This window comes from Rhinopithecus roxellana, chromosome 12 (genome assembly GCF_007565055.1).
Source record: "Rhinopithecus roxellana isolate Shanxi Qingling chromosome 12, ASM756505v1, whole genome shotgun sequence".
Taxonomy (NCBI): Eukaryota; Metazoa; Chordata; class Mammalia; order Primates; family Cercopithecidae; genus Rhinopithecus; species Rhinopithecus roxellana.
This window is the reverse complement of record NC_044560.1, coordinates 56130587-56152612: the sequence shown is the minus strand read 5'-3', so window position 1 is coordinate 56152612 and position 22026 is coordinate 56130587. Positions and strand designations below refer to the sequence as shown.

Below are 22026 nucleotides of genomic sequence, written 5' to 3'. Positions count from 1 at the left end.
AGACACAGAAAGGATTAGTAACTTGCCTGAGGTAATAAGATAGTAAGTAGCAGAGTCTAGATTTAAATTCAGTCTGACTCCAGATCCTCCATTTTTTCATCCCTGCTATGTTGCTTTGAAGATGAGAGCTGGTTGAATTGTTTTATGGGTGTGAGCCACCACGCCCAGCCTGGAATCAGTTTTTGTTACTATTTTACAGATAAGAATATTGAAGTTCAGAGAGGTTAAGGAATTTGGTCAGAGTTCCAAAGTTAAGCCAGGCGCATGGCTCATGCGTGTAATGCCAGCACTTTGTGAGGCCAAGACAAGTGGATCACTTGAGGTCAGGAGTTCTAGAGCATCCTGGCCAACATGGTGAAACGCTGTCTCTACTGAAAATACAAAAAATTAGCCAGGTGTGGTGGCGGCTCCTAGCTACTCAGGAGGCTGAGGCAGGAGAATTGCTTGAACCCAGGAGGCAGAGGTTGCAGGGAGCCAAGATTGTGCCACTGCACCCCAGCCTGGGCAACAAGAGTGAAACTCCTTCTCAAAAACAAACAAAAAGTTAATAAGTGGTGGAGCTGATATTTGAATCCAGGCTGACTTCAAAGTGTATGATGTTCTTAACAACTTGACTACATTGCCTCACATGATAAAATAATTTATTTTATTGTTATCATTAACATTAAGTAGGACTAGAATTCAAACCCAGAACTGACTGGAGAATCTCTACACTTTACCACTAGCCTGTGTTACCTCATACTTGTGGGCATGTGTGAAGACTAATGAACAATCCACTTTGCAGAAAGCATAGGGTAGGCAGGAAAAAAGCTTGATATGGCCCCACGCCAAAGTCCTAGAATGCTGTGAGTACGGGAGTGACATCATACTTAAGTCTTCAGACAGGTTTATTTTCCTTCCTTCCTTCCTTCCTTCCCTCCCTCCCTCCCTCCCTCCCTCCCTCCTTCCTTCCTTCCTTCCCTCCCTCCTTCCCTCCCTCCCTTTCTTTTTTTTTTTTGATGGAGTCTTGCTCTGTCACCCAGGCTGGAGTGCAGTGGTGTGATCTCAGCTCACTGCAACCTCTGCCCCCCGGGTTCAAGTGATTCTCCTGCCTCAGCCTCCCGAGTAGCTGAGACTACAGGCATGTACCACCACCCCCAGCTAATTTTTTGTGTTTTTGTTAGAGACAGGGTTTCACCGTGTTTGCCGGGATGGTCTCTATCTCTTGACCTTGTGATCCACCCGCCTCACCTCCCAAAGTGCTGGGATTACAGATGTGAGCCATCACGCCTGGCCAGAGTTTTATTTATTTCTAATGTGCAGACACACATCGTTTGGAAACCAGTGGAGACAGGGAAGCCAATTAGGAATATATTATAGAAGAATACAAGTAATGGGCCTAATCAGAAATGGCCTTGGAAACAGAAAGAAGGTAATAGTAATTTTAAGGGAAGTTGTAGAGTAGTAATCTACCTGAAAATAATCATTCAATCAACATATATTAAACACTATTTATGTTTCGATCACTGTATTGAGTGTGTGGCATAAAGGACTAAATAGAATATATAGTCCCCACCCTCAAGGAGTGCACAGGCCAAATAGGGATTCAAGTCTGCAGATGACTGTGGATCTCTGACAGCTATACCTAAAGTACTAAGGAGCTAAGAAGGCAGTGATAAACGTGTCAAAGAAACCACCTCAAAGGCAGTGACATTTGATCTGAGTCTTAAGGATGAAACTATGGGTAAGATAATCAGATGTATTCCTTGACCTCATCTTTTTTTTTTTTTTTTTTTTTTTTGAGACGGAGTCTCGCTGTGTCGCCCAGGCTGGAGTGCAGTGGCCGGATCTCAGCTCACTGCAAGCTCTGCCCCCCGGGTTTACGCCATTCTCCTGCCTCAGCCTCCCAAGTAGCTGGGACTACAGGCGCCCGCCACCTCGCCCGGCTAGTTTTTTGTATTTTTTAGTAGAGACGGAGTTTCACCGTATTAGCCAGGATGGTCTCGATCTCCTGACCTCGTGATCCGCCCGTCTCGGCCTCCCAAAGTGCTGGGATTACAGGCTTGAGCCACCGCGCCCGGCCAGCCTCACCTTGATTTTTCTCCTTGTATCCCACGTTGAGTTCTTTGGCAAATCCAGCTCTATCTTCAAAATGTATCTAGAATTCAACCATTTCTCTTCACTTCTATTTCTACCACTTGGAGTAGACTAAAAGTGATTTCTCTCCTGAATTACTGCTCAGAACTACTCTCCTGCTTCTGTCCTTGCCCTCCTGGAGTTTATTCTAAAGACAGCTGATAGAGTAGTCCTGCTCATGTCATATTCCTGCTCAGAAGCCTTCTATGACTTTCCCTGTCATTCAGAGTAGAAGCCAGTTCCTTAATGATATGGTTTGACTCTGTGATTCCACCCAAATCTCATGTTGAATTGTAATACCCAGTGCTGGAGGTGGGGCCTGGTGGGAGGTGATTGGATCGTGGGGGTGTTTTCTAATGGTTTACCACCATCTCCTAGTGCTATCTTGTGATAGAGTTCTCATGAGATCTGGTCGTTTAAAAGTGTGTAGCAACTCTGGCTTTGCCCTTCCATCTCTTTCACCCATGTGGGATGTGCCAGTCTCGCCTTCCACCATGATTGCAAGTTTCCTGAGGCCTTCCCAGCTGTGCTTCCTTACAGCCTGTGGAACCATAAGCCAATTAAACTTCTTTTCTTTATAAATTACCCAGTCTCAGGTAGTTATTTATAGCAATGCAAGAATGGACTGATACGCTAGACTCTATGTGATGTGGTGCCTCTATTACCTCTGACTTTCTTTCTCAGAACTCTTCCCTTGTTCTCTCTGCTTTGGCCTCACTGACCTCCATGCTATTTGTTGACATTTCTGTGCCCATACCCACTTCAGGGCTGTTGTATTTCCCCTCCCCTCTGCCTGGAATGCTTGTCCCCTAAATACCCATATGGTTATCTCTCTTACTTCCTCAAAAGTTTCAATGAGGCCTTCCATAGCCACCCTACATAAAATTTCAACATTTCATATCCTCTTTTCCTGCTTTATTTTTTTTTTCCATAGCATATGGTCAGTACCTAACCATACTATATATTTTATTTATTTATCCGATTTATTACCTGTCTTCCTCACTAGAGTGTAAGCTCTATGAAAGTAGGGACATTTTTCTGTTTTGTTCACTATTCTATCCCCAGCACTAAGAACAATATCTGGCACAAAGCAAGAGTTTAATATATGTTTGTGAATGAATGAATGAATGAATGTTTCTGTTGTGCTAGGTGCTATGAGGAACCCAGAGAATATTTAAATTACAACTAAAATATGGAAATCACTATAATTTAGAAATACAGAATAGAAGTATGTTATAATTCTAGAAGATGAAATGCCAGATAGTTGGAATCATATTTTCCAAACCCTTCTTTCTTTACAAAATGTTGTCAGAATTAATAATATGGCATCATCTCTAAAACACTGAGTGTAATTGTTACTCTCTACCAGTTAAGAGGAATTTTCCCTTGCCTTTTCACGTATTTAAGTTGTAGCATCAGTTCTTAGCTAGAACTCTGAAACTGTGCCTTGGCCTCCATCATTAATTCATGAAACCCTTTGTGTGTTTTCAGGTTTGAAGCAGCCAAGCTTGTCATGCAGTGGCTCTGCAACCATGAGGATCAAAACATGCAAAGGATGGCAGTTGCTATCATTTCCATCCTGGCTGCCAAGGTATCTGAACTCTTGATGAATAATTTTCTGTAGGCAGCTGTTTCTCACTACATTTACTGTTTCCTGCCAAAATCTGTGTGCCAGAAAGATCAGCAAATCTCTCTGCCAACCTGCTTATTCAAGCTACATTCGGTATTGCAGAATTTGGCTGGGCACAGTGATTCACGCCTGTAATCCCAGCACTTTGGGAGGCCGAGGCAGGCCTCCCAAAAACAGCTATATGGCAGAATTCCAAGTTGATCAGAGATTTTAGTCTGACCTTTGGAGTCAGGTACAGTGAATGATATTAAACTCACATTAGTGAGTTCTTGGACATTGAATTTGTTTTTTACTTGCTTGCAGCTTTCTACAGAACAAACTGCACAGCTTGGTACTGAGCTCTTCATTGTCAGGGTAAGTCTATAATCTCCATGCAGGCTACCAGATATTCATGTTTATTGTTTTCAGGCAGTATTATATATTTTCTGACATTATATATATATTTTTTTTATTTTTTATTTTTATTTATTTTTTTATTTTTTTGAGAGGAGTCTCGCACTGTCATCCAGGCTGGGGTGCAGTGGTGCGATCTCGGCTCACTGCAAGCTGTGCCTCCTGGGTTCATGCCATTCTCCTGCCTCAGCCTCCTGAGTAGCTGGGACTACAGGCGCCCGCCACCACGACCGGCTAATTTTTTTTTTTTTTTTTGTATTTTTAGTAGAGACGGGGTTTCACCGTGTTAGCCAGGATGGTCTCGATCTCCTGACTTCGTGATCCACCTGCCTCGGTCTCCCAAAGTGCTGGGATTACAGACGTGAGCCATCACGCCCAGCCGACATTTTATATTTTAATAAAAACTTTCTGTGACCAGGCATGTGGTGACTCACACCTGTAATCCCAGCAGTTTGGTAGGCCAAGGCAGGAGGGGGTCACTTGAGGCCAGGAGTTCAAGAACAGTCTGGGCAATAGAATGGGACCCCTTCTCTACCAAAAAAAAAAAAAAGTTGGATATTGTGGCGCATGCCTGTGGTTCCAGCTACTCAAGAGGCTGAGGTGGGAGGATCACTTGAGCCCAAGAGGTAAAGGCTGCAGTGAGCCGTGATCGCACTGCACTCCAGCCTGGGTGACAGAGTGAGACCCTTTCTCAAAACAAAACAAAAAAAAATTTTTTTTGGATACTTATAAAGAAGTGTATTTATTTATTTTCACATATGCAGCTTTACTCCTTAACAGAAATGGAGAAAACCCTGAACTAGGAGTCAGATGACCTGGGATCTAGCTTGTAAACTCACTTTGTGAATTTGGGAAAATTACTTGAACCATTGGGGTCCACTTAAGTATTAAGATCCTATCTAAGACCAGGCACAGTGGTTATGCCCATAATCCCAGCATTTTGGGAGGCCGAGGCAGGAGGATTGCTTGAGCCCAGGAGTTCAAGACCAGCCTGGGCAATATAATGAGACCCCCGTCTATACAAATGATTTAAAAATTAGCCAGGCATGGTAGCACATGTCTGTGGTCCCAGCTACTCAGGAGGCTAAGGTGGAAGAATTGCTTGAGCCCAAGTGGTCAGGGTTGCAGTTGGCCGTAATGATGCCACTGCACTCCAGCCTGGGTGACAGAGCAAGACCCTGTCTCCAGAAAAAAACAAAACACCTATCTAATTGTAAAACTCTGTGATTTTTGTTATTTATATAGAAAATGTAGAGACTCTATTACACGCATAAGGTTGTGCTTTATGCTTTGCGGAAGCAGATAATTTAAATATCTGATATACGATTTTGCTTGCTTATAATCAGTTGAGGAAATAAGACTTTAAAAAGCTTTAAAGGGAGTAGATATAAACAATGTCTTAGGGAAGACTTAGAGGCAAAAAGTATATTTAAACATGCCTGTTAAAATCCTGGCATGAGGTGTTTGAATAGTAATACTACATAGAAAAGTCAAATAAGAGACTCCCTTTTTCCATGACTTGTAAATTATGTATATAATGAGAAAGTAAACCATTCATTTGATAAATATGTATAGAGTACCCATGATATCAAACGAATGATATTTGCTGCCTTACAAGATGTTAGGGAATTCACACTGAATTATAATTATGTAATTAGAATTCACACTGAATTATATCTATAAATTCTACCCATAACAAATAGTACAATAGAAAAAAAACAGCTATGTAGATACAGTTGTAACAAAATCTAAAAAGTATAATAATAGAGATAAGAATGAAAAAAATAGGCCAGGCACGGTGGCTCACACCTGTAATTCCAGCACTTTCGGAGGCCGAGGCAGGTGGATCACAAGGTCAGGAGATCGAGACCATCCTGGCTAACGCCGTGAAACCCTGTCTCTACTAAAAATACAAAAAATTAGCCGGGTGTGGTGGCGGGCATCTGTAGTCCCAGCTACTCGGGAGGCCGAGGCAGGAGAATGGCGTGAACCCGGGAGGCGGAGCTTGCAGTGAGCCGAGATAGTGCCACTGCACTCCAGCCTGAGCAACACAGCGAGACTCCGTCTCAAAAAAAAAAAAAAGAATGAAAAAAATAGCTGGGTGTGGTGGCTCACGCCTGTAATTTGGGAGGCTGAGGTGGACGGATCACAAGGTCAGGAGTTCGAGACCAGCCTGACCAACATGGTGAAACCCCATCTCTGCTTAAAAATACAAAAATTAGCCGGGCATGGTGGTACACGCCTATAATCCCAGCCACTCAGGAGACTAAGGCAGGAGAATCACTTGAACCCGGGAGGTGGAGGTTGCAGTGAGCCGAGATTGGGCCACTGCACTCCAGCCTGGGCAAGAGTGAGACTCCCTCTCAAAAAAAAAAAAAAAAAAGAATGAGCAAAATAATGTTATAAAGAAAGAGAAGGCTATTCAAGAATAATGGAAAGAGTAGGAATTCTGGAGTTGACATATCTGGATTTATTCTCAATTCTGTCTCTTACTAGCCATGTATTTTGGGCAAATCACAGTTTTCTTTGGGGTGATAAAAAATACTTAATACACTTATTACGAAAGTTAAATGAGAAAAGCTCATGCTTGTAATCCCAGCACTTTGGGAGGCTGAGGTGGGAGGATCACCTAAAGCCAGGAATTTGAGACCAGCATGGTCAACATAGCAAGATTCTGACTCTAACCAAAAAAAAAAAAAAGGAAGAAGAAAAATTAGCCAGGCATGGTGGCATGCACCTGTAGTCTCAGCTACTCAGGAGGTTGAAGCAAGAGAATCGCTTGAGCTTGGGAGTTCGAGTCTGCAGTGAACTATAATTGTGTCACTGTACTCCAGCCTGAGTGATAGAGTGGGATCCCATGTCAAAAAAGAAAGAAAAAAAAAAAAGAAAAATGGTTAATTAAAGTAGTATATGCTAAGTACGTAACACTAAATATAATATACATTAGATAAGTAGAAAAAGATGCTCATTTTGTTTATTTTACTATTTTCAGGGGTGACAGTTTTAAAAAATGGCCTCTTATTGCTATATATGTCTCTCAGTAATTTTGGTATCTTCAAAGATTTTAAAGGAAATGTACCCATGCTTTGGGAGGAAATCAAGCTTAAGGAATTAGTAGGCCGGGCACGATGGCTCATACCTGTAATCCTAGCACTTTGGGAGGCTGAGGTGGGTGGATTACCAGAGATCAGGAGTTCGAGACCAGTGTGGCCAACATGGTGAAACCCCATCTCTACTAAAAATACAAAAAGTAGCCAGTGTGGTGGCATGCGCCTATCATCCCAGCTACTTGGGAGGCTGAGGCAGGAGAATCACTTGAACTCAGGGGGCAGAGGTTGCAATGAGCTGAGATTGTGCCACTTCGCTCCAGCCTGGGTAAAAGAGCAAGACTCTGTCCCAAAACAAACAAACAAAAAAGGAATTAGTAGTAATAGTGATGATTATTATAACTAGATTTTTCTCCCCTGCTCTTAATTATCACCTGCAATCTATAGATGAGGAAACAAAGAATTAAACTGGTAAATGAGGTTGTGCAGTTAGATGCAGAGATTTAAGCTCAGGTAGATTTCTTCTAGTGCCACACTCTTAGCTACTATGCTGTTAACTTACCTAACTGTACCTACGTGTTTGTGTTTCTTCAGATTTTTTTCCTGAATTCTGTATAGCCTCTAGTATTATGGTCATTAATGATTAATGTTTTCTTTCTTTTTTTTTTTTTTTTTTTTGTATTTTGCAGTATTTATTCATTGACTATATTTTAAAAATTAGAAATCGCCGGGCGCGGTGGCTCAAGCCTGTAATCCCAGCACTTTGGGAGGCCGAGACGGGCGGATCACGAGGTCAGGAGATCGAGACCATCCTGGCTAACATGGTGAAACCCCGTCTCTACTAAAAATACAAAAAACTAGCCGGGCGACCTGGCGGGCGCCTGTAGTCCCAGCTACTCGGGAGGCTGAGGCAGGAGAATGGCGGGAACCCGGGAGGCGGAGCTTGCAGTGAGCTGAGATCCGGCCACTGAACTCCAGCCTGGGCGGCAGAGCAAGACTCCATCTCAAAAAAAAAAAAAAAAAAAAAAAATTAGAAATCAATAAAAATAGAAAAATTTATGCATCTGAAAATTAAAATTCACATTACCAGTCATTGCACTACATAGGAAATTAAAATAAATGATACAAATATACCAAAAAGACATATACAAAGATGTTTGGTTCATTATTATTATTTTTTTTTTTTGAGGCGGAATCTCGCTCTTGTCACCCGGACTGGAGTGCAGTGGCCGGATCTCAGCTCACTGCAAGCTCCGCCTCCCGGGTTCACGCCATTCTCCTGCCTCAGCCTCCCGAGTAGCTGGGACTACAGGCACCCGCCACCTCGCCCGGCTAGTTTTTGTATTTTTAGTAGAGACGGGGTTTCACCGTGTTAGCCAGGATGGTCTCGATCTCCTGACCTTGTGATCCGCCCGTCTCGGCCTCCCAAAGTGCTGGGATTACAGGCTTGAGCCACCGCGCCCGGCCTCATTATTGTTTTAAACAAAAACAATAGCAAAAAAAAAAAAAAAAAAAAAAAAAAAAAAAAAAAAAACGGAGAACATGGCAGTTCTTCAATACAATAAATAGCATTGCTAAATAAAATGTAAGACATTTAATCTATAAAATACGAATTATATATGTAGATACTCTCACGGATAGATTTTCTTTTTTTTTTTTTTTTTTATTATACTTTAAGTTCTAGGGTACATGTGCATAACGTGCAGGTTTGTTACATATGTATACTTGTGCCATGTTGGTGTGCTGCACCCATCAACTCGTCAGCACCCATCAGGTCATCATTTATATCATGTATAACTGCCCAATGCAATTCCTCCCCCCTCCCCCCTCCCCATGATAGATTAATGTTTTCTTATATCTGTTTTAGCAGAGCTTCCTTTTTTACCTCCAAAAGTATAATCTAAAAATTGAATTATGGATGTAGTTTTAAAACCACTTACTTTTCAAACATAAATTTTTTAGGGTAAAGCTATGATAGAACTAATTTACACTTGGAATTTCAAAGCTATTATCTTGTTTTTTGAAAGGGAGGAAGGGAAAAAGGAAATGAAAAGGGAAGGGGAAAGGGGGAAAACTAAAAAGCAAGACAGGCAATGCAGCAGCATCTGCTGTCAGGGAAGGCTGAGGAGGGAGGGGCTGTTATCTTATTTATAGTCAATATAGACTTTAATTCTCTTGTCATTGTATGTAGTTTTTCCTTTCGTTTGTTTCTTAAGGAAAACTTAGAGTTGAATAGTTTAGGTCTTTCTATTCTTACTTTTTCTGACTAAATTGACTATGAACAAATTAGTTAATATTTCTCAGACTCAACTTTCCTAAAAAATGGGAATAACAGTACTACAATATAGAATATAATTTGCTAATCCTTCATAAGTGTTAGCTTCATTTGCCCTTTTCTTCCTTTGCCTTTTTAATTCTAGAATCTAAAGTAAGTATATGCTGTGACTGAATAAGTAACATAGTTGACCCAAGTTTTAATCGTTTTGCCTGTAAGTGTTATTTATGGGTGATTACATTGTAGGTATGACCAGAATAATGTAGAAGTATTTATGAAAATCTTATACTTTTTTCTTGAAGAAAAGTTCAGTCCAAGGGGCTGTTTGTTGTAAGTACCTTTACAGGAAATGCTTTAAGCCATGAAACTAATCCTCATGGACTTGTGGTTATTAATAACCACAAATTGTAATAGTCCAAAAATGAAAACTTAATTCTGTTTTTTTTTTTTTTTTTTTTCAGCAACTTCTTCAAATAGTGAAGCAGAAAACCAATCAAAATTCAGTGGACACTACGTTGAAATTTACTTTGAGCGCACTTTGGAACCTCACAGATGAATCCCCAACCACTTGTAGACACTTTATTGAAAACCAAGGGTTAGAGCTCTTCATGAGGGTTCTAGAGGTTAGGATGGGAATTTAGCTTATAGTTTTGATATTTATTAATTTATTTAGCATTTATTTTATATTTGGTTCTTTAGGTAATTATAAGTTTCTCTTTCTTTTTACAGTCTTTCCCAACTGAGTCATCCATTCAGCAGAAAGTTCTAGGACTTTTGGTAAGATATAAGCACTTCCTGCTAAGTTCCAAGCTGTATTTATTTTCTGTCTGAAGTAACACATTGAAAGTTGCAGCTCTGCAGTGGTAGTATCATAGCCATTGAGGTCTATCCAAGGCACAGTCATTGATAACTGAGAACTATTCCCAGTACCTCTCCATGATGACTTGAAATATGGTCTGCAATGGCAATTTCTTTCTTTCTTTTTTTTTTTGAGACAGGGTCTCACTTTGTTGCCCAGGCTGGAGTGCAGTGGTGTGATCACAGTGCACTGCAGCCTCGACCTGCTGAGTTCAAGCAGTTCCCCCAACTCAGTCTCCCTAGTAGGTGGGACCATAGGCATGTGCCACAATGCCCAGCTAATTTTTGTACTTTTTGTAGAGGTGGGGTTTTGCCATGTTGCCCAGGCTGGTCTCAAACTCCTGAGCTCAACCAGTCCTCCTCCTACCTTGGCCTCCCATAGTGCTGGGAATGTAGGCATGAGCTGCCTGGTCAGCAGTGGCAATTTTGGACAATTTCTAGGTGAATGAACGAAAAAAGAGAGAGAGAAAGTAAGTTGCTGCTATGATACTTGTAAACAATGACATTGGAAAATAAATATTACTAAATTTAAAAAGACTATAAAAATATATCATGAGGTCAGGAGATCAAGACCATCCTGGCTAACACGGTGAAACCCCATCTCTACTAAAAATACAAAAAATTAGTGGGACGTGGTGGCACGCGCCTGTAGTCCCAGCTACTCCGGAGGCTGAGGCAGTAGAATTGCTTGAACCCAGGAGGTAGAGCTTGCAGTGAGCTGAGATCACACCACTGCACTCCAGCCTGGGCAACAGAGCAAGACTCCGTCTCAAAAAAAAAACCCCACAAATTTGAGAGGCCTAGGTAGGCAGATCACCTGAAGTCAGGAGTTTGTGAACAGCCCAGCCAACATGGTGAAACCCCGTCTCTACTAAAAACACAAAAATTAGCTGGGCGTGGTGGCAGGTGCCTATAATCCCAGCTACTTGGGAGGCTGAGGCAGGAGAACTGCTTGAATCTGGGAGGCGGAGGTTGCAGTGAGCCAAGACCACACTATTACACTCCAGTCTGGGCAATAAGAGCGAAATTCCATCTCAAAAAAAAAACCACAACTTTTATATGTATATATACATATATACGTACACACACACACACACAGATTTTTGCCACAGTAAAAGGAAAAATACGTATATGCTTCTTTATATTTTTTGGTATTGTACAAAGTTTCACACTGAGCATGTTTTACTTTTTTTTATTTATTTTTGCGACAGTCTGTCACTCTGTTGTCCATGTGGAGTGCAGTGGCACAATCATGGCTCACTGCAGCCTCGACCTGCCAGGCTCAAGCGGTTTTCCCACCTTAGCCTCCAGATGCCCAGCTTATTTATTTATTTATTTTTGTAGATTTGCGGTCTTGCCATGTTGCCCAGGCTGGTCTCAAATTCCTGGGCTCAAGCAGTCTTCCCGCCTCGGCCTCCCAAAGTGCTGGGATTACAGGCATGAGCCACCACACTTGGCCTCGTGTTTCACTTTTATAATTTAGAAAAACAGATCTCATTAAAAAATGTTATCAGGCTGGACACAGTGACTCATGCCTGTAATCCCAACACTTTGGAAGGATGAGGTAAGAGAATTGCTTGAGCCTAGGAGTTTGAGACCAGCCTGGGCAACGAAGCACAACCCGATCTCTACAAAAAATAAAATAAGAAAATTAGTTGAACATGGTGACATGCACCGGTAGTCCCAGCTAGTGGGGAAGCTCAAGCAGGAGGATCGCTTGAGCCTAGGAGTTTGAGGGCTGCAGTGGGCTATGCTCATCCCACTGCACACCAGCTTGGGTGGTAGAGTGAGACCCGATCTCTTAAAAATAAAAGTCATTAACCTATAAGTGTTCTTAGATTCTGTGTTTGATAGTTAATGATTACTACTTAAAGACTGCTTACGAAGGCCAGGCACAGTGGCTCATGCCTGTAATCCCAGCACTTTGGGAGGGTGAGGCAGGCGGATCACCTGAGGTCAGGAGTTTGAGACCAGCCTGCCCAACATAGTGAACCCCATGTCTATTAAAAATACAAAAGTTAGCCAGATGTGCTGGTGCACACCTATAATCCCAGCTACTCAGGAGGCTGAGGCACGAGAATCACTTGAACCTGGGAGGTGGAGGTTGCTGTGAGCCGAGATTGTACCATTGCACTCCAGTCTGGGCAACAGAGCAAGACTGTCTCAAAAAAAAAAAAAAAAAAAAAAAAACCTGCTCGCAAATCACATATTTCTTAATATGTTGCATATAGATTAAAGTAAGCCCTCTAGGAGTTTGAGACAAAGGTAAAAGATCAAATGTTTTGTCAGCTTAAATTGCTGCAACAGGCAAAGTGCCTATGTGGCAAAAGCCATTTTATTTTATTTTTTATTTTTGAAAAAAATACTGGTCGGGTGCAGTGGCTCACACCTGTAATCCCAGCACTTTGGGAGGCTGAGGTGGTGGATCACCTGAGGTCGGGAGTTCAAGACCAGTGTGACCAAATGAAGAAATCTTGTTGCTGCTAAAAATACAAAAGTAGCCGGTTATAGAGGCACATGTCTGTAATCCCAGCTGTTCGAGAGGCTAAGGCAAGAGAATCACTTGAACCCAGAAGGTGGAGGTTGCTGTGAGGCAAGATCGCGCCATTGCATTCCAGCCTGGGCAACAAGAGTGAAACTCTGTCTCAAAAAAAAAAAAAAAAAAAAAAATGGAGCACTTCGCAAATTTACATGTATCCCTGCACAGGGGCCATGCTAATCTTCACTGTACCGTTCCAATTTTAGTATGTATGCTGCCAAGCAAGCACACAAAAGCAGACCTCTGCTCTCAAGGAATTAGATTATGGAAGGCATAGATTAGTGAGTTAAAAAATGTAAATTGGAGCTTGTTTTCTACATGCAAGCAGTGAGGAGATGGATTTTTAGGAAAGCTGAGGACTGCCATTTAAGGAGGACCTATCTGTTCGTTGTAGCCTTCATTATAAAAGGTAGAAAATGGAAAACAACCTAAATGTCCAGCAATAGAGGAATTATTAAATAAATAACAGCATTTAATTGTTTTATTCAGGGTTAATATGATTATTTGATAGAGAAGTTGGCTCAGGTCACCTGAAATGGAAAGGTGAAATTTATTTTAAGTATTTGTGGGTCGGGTGTAGTGGCTCACACCTGTAATCGCAGCACTTAGGGAGGCTGAGGTGGGTGGATCACATGTGGTCAGGAGTTCAAGACCAGCCTAGCCAACATGGTGAAACCCCGTTTCCACTGAAAATACAAAAATTAGCCAGGTGTGGTGGCACATGCCTGTCCCAGCTACTCGGAAAGCTGAAGCAGGAGAATTGCTTGAACCTAGGAGGCAGAGGCTGCAGTGCGCCGAGATGGCGCCACTGCACTCCAAGCCTGGGCAACAGAGCAAGACTCTGTCTCAAAAAAAACTGAAACAACAACAACAACAACAACAACAAAAGATTCCATCTCAAAAAAAACCAAAAAACCTGTACTATTTTTAAATTTCAAAAGGAATCCATGTTTGTTATAACTAGTGAAACAGTGCAAAAATGTATTTAACATCCTTAACGCTCTGTCTCCAACCTTTCATCATTTTTATCTCTATGAAATTATTAATATTAATATAACTTTATATGTTTCCTTCCATATTTTTCTCTATTACCTTGTGATTAAATTGTTTCAATAACTTAATTTGAGATGTTTATTCTAATTCTTTATGGGGAGAGAATATGCTTTGTTTGGTTTGAGTCCTTCTGAATTTATTGAGACTTGTGTATGGCCAAGGATATGGTCTTATTTGGTAAATATTCCATGTACACTTGAGAGGAATGGGTTATGGTCTTATTATTGGGTATAGTGTTCTGTAAATGACAGTCAGGTCACTGATTGTTAATTAGCTTGATTAATTAACACTAATTAATAATTAGATTGTACAGTGTCACAGTTGACACTGTACAACTCTACCACATCCTTACTAATTTTCTGCCTACCCATTCTATCAATTATTGACAAAGGAGTTTTGAAATCTCTGACTATAATTGTACATGTATGTTTCTCCTTACAGTTCTATCAGCTTTTTCTTCATGTATTTTGAAACTCTATTATTAGATTTATAAACATTTAGAATTATGTCCTCCTGATTAATGGACTCCTTTAATATTACCAAATGACTTTCTTTACCTCTGGTAATATCCTCTACTTTGAAGTCTGCTTTGGTACTGATACAGCCATCTGTACTTTCTTTTGTCTAGTGTTAGCATAATATTTCTTGTTTTATCCTTTTACTTTTACCCTGTATTTGTCTTTATATTTAAAATGTATTTCTTGTAGATAGCATATACCTTGCATACTGCTTTTTTATCTAGTTTGAAAATAGCTGTTTTTTATTCGGGGTATTTGGATCATTTACATGTCCTGTGATTTTTTTATTTTTTTTAAATAAAAAATAATAGGCCGGGCGCAGTGGCTCACGCCTGTAATCCCAGCACTTTGGGAGGCTGAGACGGGCGGATCATGAGGTCAGGAGATCGAGACCATCCTGGCTAACACAGTGAAACCCCGTCTCTACTAAAAAATACAAAAAAAAAAAAAACAAAAAAAAACTAGCCGAGCGACGTGGCGGGCGCCTGTAGTCCCAGCTACTCAGGAGGCTGAGGCAGGAGAATGGCGTAAACCCAGGAGGCGGAGCTTGCAGTGAGCTGAGATCCGGCCACTGCACCCCAGTCTGGGAGACAGAGCGAGACTCCGTCTCAAAAAAAAAAAAAAAAAAGATTTAAGATTAGTTGGCTGGAAGCGGTGGCTCACGCATGTAATCCCAGCACTTTGGGAGGCCAAGTCGGGTGGATCACCTAAGGTCAGGAGTTCGAGACCAGCCTGGCCAATATGGCAAAACCCCATCTCTACTAAAAATAACAGAAATTAGCTGGGCATGGTGGCAGACGCCTGTAATCCCAGCTACTCAGGAGGCTGAGACAGGAGAATTCCTTGAACCCAGGAGGCGGAGGTTGTAGTGAGCTAAGATTGTGCCATTGCACTCTAGCCTAGGCAACAAGAGCGAAACTCCATCTCAAAAGAAGAAAAAAATGATTTAAGATTGGTAACAATTTTGAATATTTGATTATACGTGTCTTGATGCAATTAACTTCATGTTTCCTATATTTGGGATTTATTGAGCTTCTCAGATATATAGGTCTATAGTTTTCATCAAGTTTGGAAAGTTTTTAGCCATTATTTCTTCAAAGTATTTTTTTGTACAGATTGGATCTTGCTGTATTGTCCAGGCTGGTCTCAAACTCCTGGCCTCAAGCAGTTCTCTCACCTTACCCTCCCAAAGTGCTGGGCTTATAGGAGTAAGCCACTGTGACCTGCCCATTTCCCTAAAAAAAAATTTGCAGCCCTTCTCTCCACATTGGAGTCCTTTGGAGACTCTAATTTGCACATATTAAGCTGCCTGACATTGTCCCACAGCTCACAGATGCTCTTTAATGTTTTTGTTCTTTTGTATTCTGTGTGTTTCCGTGTGGATAGTTTCCCTTGCTATGCCTTCAGTTCCATAATTTTTCTCATCTGCAATATCTAATCTGCTATAATGCCATCTAGTATATTTTTTCATCTTAGACATTGTCATTTTCATCTCTACAAGTTCAATTTAGGTGTTTTTTGTATCTTCCGTGTTCCTACTTTTTGAATATATGAAATACATTTTTAATAACTCTTTATCCTAATTGGCTAGTTTTACTTAGTATCTATGTCAGTTCAGGGTCAATTTTGAGTGATTCTTCTCCTCATTATGAGTTGTGTTTTCCTGAAACTTGGCATACTTAGGTTTTAATTTACTTTTTAAAAAAATTATTATTTTTTAAATTGTGGTAAACAACGTAAAATTTACCGTCTTAACCATTTTTAAGTGTATTGTTCAGTGGTAATAAATACGTTCATAATGTTGTAGAACCATCACTACCACTTACCTCTGTAACTGTTTTCATCTTGTAAAACTGAAAGTCTGTAACCATTAAAAAATACTATTCTATTCCCCCACTCTCTGCAGCCCCTCATAACCACCATTCTGGTTTCTGTCTCTATGAGTTTAACTCCTTAATTACTTCATGTAAGTGGAATCATACAGTATTTGTCTTGTAACTAGCTTACTTCACTTACAGTATTGTCCTCATGGTTCATCCATGTTGTAGTGTATGTCAGAATTTCATTGTATATATAGGCCGGGCGCGGTGGCTCACGCCTGTAATCCCAGCACTTTGGGAGGCCGAGGTGGGCAGATCATGAGGTCAGCAGATCGAGACCGTCCTGGCTAACATGGTGAAACCCCATCTCTACTAAAAATACAAAAAATTAGCCAGGTGAGGTGGCGGGCGCCTGTGGTCCCAGCTACTCGGGAGGCTGAGGCAGGAGAATGACGTGAAACCAGGAGGCGGAGCTTGCAGTAAGCTGAGATTGTGCCACTGCACTCCAGCCTGGGTGAGAGCGAGACTCCGTCTCAAAAAAAAAAAAATTTCGTTGTATGTATAGACCACATTTTCCTTATCCATCCATTTGTTGGACACTTGGGTTGCTTCCATGGTTTTGCTATTGTGAATAATGCTTCTATGAAGATGAGTGCCCAGATATCTCACGACAATCTCCGCCTCCCGGGTTCAAGCAATTCTTCTGCCTCAACCTTCCTGAGCAGCTGGGATTATAGGCATGCGCCACCATGCCTGGCTAATTTCGTATTTTTAGTAGGACGGGGTTTCTCCCTGTTGGTCAGGCTGGTCTCGAACTCCCCTCAGGTGATTCACCCGCCTCAGCCTCCCAAAGTGCTGGGATTACAGGTGTGAGTCACTGTGCTCACAAATATGTCTTTAAGACTCTACTTTGAATTTTGTGGGGTATAGTTCCAGAAATAGAATTACTGTATCATGTGATAATTCTATTTTTAAATTTTGAAGAACTACCATACTGTTTTCCACAGCAGCTGTACTGTTTTACATTCCCTCCAAGGGTTCCCATTTCTCCACACTCTCACCGCTTGTTATTTTCTGTTTTGTTTTTTTTTTTAATAGTAACCATTCTAATGGGTGTGAGATAGTATCTTGTAGTTTTTATTTGCATTTCTCTAATTATAAGTGGTGTTGAGTATATTTGTATGGGTTTATAGGCCATTTGTATATCTTCTTCGGAGAAATATCTATTCAATTCCTTTGTCCATTTTTAAATTGGGGTGTTTGTTTTCTGTTGTTGTACTTTAGGAGTTCTCTATATATTCTGGATATTAATCCCTTACCAGATATATAACTTGCAAATATTTTCTCCCATCCTGCTTGGTAGTTTTTGATTGAATGCTAGACATTGTGAATTTTACCTTCTTGGTTGCTGAATATTTTTGTTTTTCTATGAATGTTCTTGAACTTTGTTCTGGGATGCAGTTACCTTACTTTTAAACATTTTGATCACTGTGGGTCTTGCTTTTTATGATTTATTAGGAGGTTCCAGAGCAGTGGTCAGGCTAGGGCTAATTATTCTCTACTACTGAAACAAGACATTCCTGAGGACTCTACCCAGTGCCTTGTGAATGAAAGGTTTTTCTATGCTGGGTGATGAGAACAAGCAGCCCTCTGTGAGCACTACGCACTTTTCTCTGACTCTTTAGATGGTTCTTTTCCTGCCCTCAGGTAGCTTCCTTGTGTTCATTTTGTTATCATTACTCTGCTGAATGGAGTGGGACTCTGCAGATCGCTGGACTCACTTTATTTGCAAGTTCTCTTCTCCCTGGTGTTCTGTCCTGTGAGTTACCTTCATTTCTGTGGACTGTTCACCTCATCTCCTACTCTGTTCAGTCTACTGAGCTCTCTTTCAGGCCTGTATCCCTGTGCTACAGCCTGGAAACTTTTTCAAGGCAGTAGCTCACTTTGTTTTCCATCTAGTAAAGGACACTAAGAGTCAGTGTCCTTTGTTGCTTGTGGCCAGTATCTTGAGAATTGTTTTTTCATGTTTATTTGGATTTTTCAGTTGTTTCAGGCAGATGTTTAAATCTGACTGTTTTTACTCCACCATGGCCAGAAGCAGGAGTGCTCATCCATCTTCAATTTAAAAATGAGAAATTGGCCGGGCACAGTGGCTCACGCCTATAATCCCAACACTTTGGGAGGCCAAGGCGGGCAGATCACCTGAGGTCAGGAGTTCGAGACCAGCCTGGTCAACGTGGCGAAACCCCATCTCTACTAAAAATAAAAAAAATTAGCCGGTCATGGTGGTGGCTGCCTGTAATCCCAGCTACTCGGTGGCTGAGGCTGGAGAATCACTTGAATCCAGGAGGTGGAGGTTGCAGTGAGCCAAGATCCTGCCATTGCACTCCAGCCTGAGCGACAGAGCAAGGCTCCATCTCAAAAAAAAAAAAAGAAAAAGAGAAATTTATTTTCATATTTACTCACATTTCTCATTCTATTCTTTTTGTTGTTGTTGTTGAGACAGAGTCTCGCTAGTCTCCCAGGCTGGAGTGCAGTGGCCAGATCTCAGCTCACTGCAAGCTCCGCCTCCCGGGTTTATGCCATTCTCCTGCCTCAGCCTCCCGAGTAGCTGGGACTACAGTCGCCCGGCTAGTTTTTTGTATTTTTTTAGTAGAGACAGGGTTTCACCGTGTTAGGCAGGATGGTCTCTATCTCCTGACCTCGTGATCCGCCCGTCTCGGCCTCCCAAAGTGCTGGGATTACAGGCTTGAGCCACCGCGCCTGGCCTCTCATTCTATTCTTTTTTTACATTTATTATCCTATAGGTGTGCTGGCAATGACTTTTCACTCTGGTGTTGTTTACCTAACAAAGTTTTTTATTTTGCTTTGATTTTTTGAATGATAAATTTTTGATTGGCTATTGAAGTCTAAGTGGACACTTTTTTTCTGTTGAATCTTTGGATTTATAATTTTTATCACATTTTGTAAAAATTTGGCCATTATTTCTTCAAATATGTTTTTTCATACCCTCTCTACTCTCTGCTTCTTCTATGACTTCAGTTATAAGCATGTTGGACTTAACATTAGCCTACAGGTCCCAAAACTCCTCTATTGTCTTTTTTCCCCAGTTTGATTTTTTCTTCTGTACTTTGATTTGGATGGTTTCTATTTCTTTTTGTGTGTGTGAATAGAGACAGGGTCTCCCTATGTTGCCCAGGTTGGTTTTGAACTCCTGGCCTGAAGTGATCCTCCCACCTCAACCTCCCAAAGTGCTGGGATTACAGGTGTGAACCAGCATGCCCTGCCATAGATGCTTTTTATTTCTCTGTTGTTTAGTCCACTGATTGTTTTTCCGGAAGCATCTCATCTGCTGTTAATCTCATCCAATATATTTTGCTTTTCAGATATTTAGCTTTTTAAGTTACATTTAGGTCTTTCTTATGTCTTCATTTTCTCCCTTCATGTTTATGTCTGCATTTCATCTGGAATTATATTTATAATATTTATAATAGCTGCTTTAAGTCCTTGTCCGCTAATTCTATTATCTCTGTTATTTTTTAGTCCATTTCTATGGATTGATTTTTCTCCTGGTTATGAATCATATTTTTCTGCCCCTTTGTATGCCTGGTAATTTTTTTATTGGATGCTGGTCCTTGTGAAATGTAAATTGGTGATTGCTAGGTTTTATTATTTTTCTCTAAAGAGTCTTATACTTTGTTCTTGCATGCAGTTACTTGCAGATCAAGTTGCTCCTCTTAAAGCTTGTTTATGTGTTATTTTATTTTATTTTATTTTTTTTGTGAGACAGAGTCTCGCTCTGTTGCCCAGGCTAGAGTGCAGTGACACGATTTCTACTCGCTGCAACCTCCGCCTCCCAGGTTCAAGCAATTCTCCTGCCTCAGCTTCCCAAGTAGCTGGAATGACAGGCACATGACACCACGCCCAACTAATTTTTCTGTTTTTTTAGTAGAGACGGCGTTTCTCCATGTTGACCAGGATGGTCTCGAACTCCTGACCTCAGGTGATCCGCCTGCCTCAGCCTCCCAAAGTGCTGGGATTACAGGCGTGAGCCACTGTGCCCAGCCTTTTTGGTTTGTTTTGAGATGGTGTCTCATTCTGTGTTCTAGGCTGGGGTGCAGTGGTGCGATCTCAGCTCACTGTAACCTCTGCCTCCTGGGTTTAAGTGATTTTCGTGCCTCAGCCTCCCAAGTAGCTGGGATTACAGGTGTGCACCACCACACCTGGCTAATTTTTGTATATTTAGTAGAGACGGGCTTTCTTCATGTTGGCCAGGCTAGTCTTAAACTCCTGACCTCTCAGGTATGAGCCACCATACCCAGCCCTGTTTATTTGTTTTGTTAGAGTGGCGTCTTATCAGACTTACCCTACGGATCATATGTAATTTAGCCCTACTACTATCAAATACTTTGCTCATCATGAGGTCTCTTGAGTCTGGCTAGTGGAAATGTGAACTACTCCTATCCCTGTGTGACTTTGGGATTTGTTCATGTATTACTTTCTGGGAGTTCCTTTCCTAGCCTCCTGGAGTTTCATCCTTGTCATTACTCAGCCAGAGATTTGGGGTGCAGGTCATGTGTGCTCTGTCTTTGAGTGTGGGGCTTTGTCTTTTCCAGCACTCCGTTCTACAGAGTTTCGCTGCTTCACCACCCTGAACTATGATCTCTGTTTCAACAAAACTACTACTTTCTCTTTGGCTTCCTCTTACCTTCATTGCAGTCTTTAAACTGCCCTCATTTGAATACTTTCTCTCGGGGAAGTACTTTTCTCTCACCTTCCTGAATTGCCTGTTGTCCAGGGCCTAAAAACCGTTATCTTTTTTTTTTTTTTTTTTGAGACGGAGTCTCGCTCTGTCGCCCGGGCTGGAGTGCAGTGGCTGGATCTCAGCTCACTGTAAGCTCCGCCTCCCGGGTTTATGCCATTCTCCTGCCTCAGCCTCCCAAGTAGCTGGGACTGCAGACGCCCGCCACCTCGCCTGGCTAGCTTTTTGTATTTTTTTTTTTTGTTTGTTTGTTTGTTTTTTTTTTTTTTTTTTTTTTTTTTTTTTTTTTTTTTTTTGAGGCAGAGTCTTGCTCTGTGGCCCAGACTGGAGTGCAGTGGCCAGATCTCAGCTCACTGCAAGCTCCGCCTCCCGGGTTTACGCCATTCTCCTGTCTCAGCCTCCGGAGTAGCTGGGACTACAGGCGCCCGCCACCTCGCCCGGCTAATTTTTTTGTATTTTTAGTAGAGACGGGGTTTCACCGTGTTAGCCAGGATGGTCTCGATCTCCTGACCTCGTGATCCGCCCGTCTCGGCCTCCCAAAGTGCTGGGATTACAGGCTTGAGCCACCGCGCCCGGCCGCTTTTTGTATTTTTTAGTAGAGACGGGGTTTCACTGTGTTAGCCAGGATGGTCTCGATCTCCTGACCTCGTGATCCGCCCGTCTCGGCCTCCCAAAGTGCTGAGATTACAAGCTTGAGCCACCGCACCCGGCCAAAAACCGTTATCTTAACCATTTACTATATGTATTACATTAATTTTTATATCTTCTTTTTTTTTCCAGAACAATATAGCTGAAGTACAAGAATTGCATTCTGAATTAATGTGGAAAGATTTTATAGACCACATCAGTAGTCTTCTACACAGTGTGGAAGTGGAAGTCAGTTACTTTGCAGCTGGAATTATTGCACATTTAATATCCAGAGGTGAACAAGCTTGGACATTGAGTCGTAGCCAGAGGAATTCCCTGCTGGATGATTTGGTAGGGTCATTCGTGCCAACAAAAGACATTCATAGTGG

At 41.6% G+C, this 22026-nt stretch overlaps 1 protein-coding gene and 2 non-coding genes across 5 annotated transcripts in view; 2 read left to right on the top strand and 1 right to left on the bottom strand.

Annotated features, from left to right (window-relative positions):
• Nucleotides 1-22026, top strand: part of ZYG11B (zyg-11 family member B, cell cycle regulator) — a 118889-nt gene that overhangs the window by 70000 nt on the left and 26863 nt on the right. For all 3 annotated transcript variants that reach the window (XM_030912863.1, XM_010372150.2, XM_030912864.1), the window contains exons 7-11: nucleotides 3607-3706; nucleotides 4049-4099; nucleotides 9922-10083; nucleotides 10190-10237; nucleotides 21791-21988. In XM_030912863.1, coding sequence (XP_030768723.1) covers nucleotides 3607-3706; nucleotides 4049-4099; nucleotides 9922-10083; nucleotides 10190-10237; nucleotides 21791-21988 — 559 coding nt within the window. The remainder of the gene's footprint in view (nucleotides 1-3606; nucleotides 3707-4048; nucleotides 4100-9921; nucleotides 10084-10189; nucleotides 10238-21790; nucleotides 21989-22026) is intronic.
• On the top strand, nucleotides 10312-10455 carry LOC115892444. The gene has a single exon (XR_004052328.1). It is a non-coding gene; the product is annotated as a U4 spliceosomal RNA (small nuclear RNA).
• Nucleotides 12982-13086, bottom strand: LOC115892478. Its single transcript, XR_004052359.1, has one exon. It is a non-coding gene; the product is annotated as a U6 spliceosomal RNA (small nuclear RNA).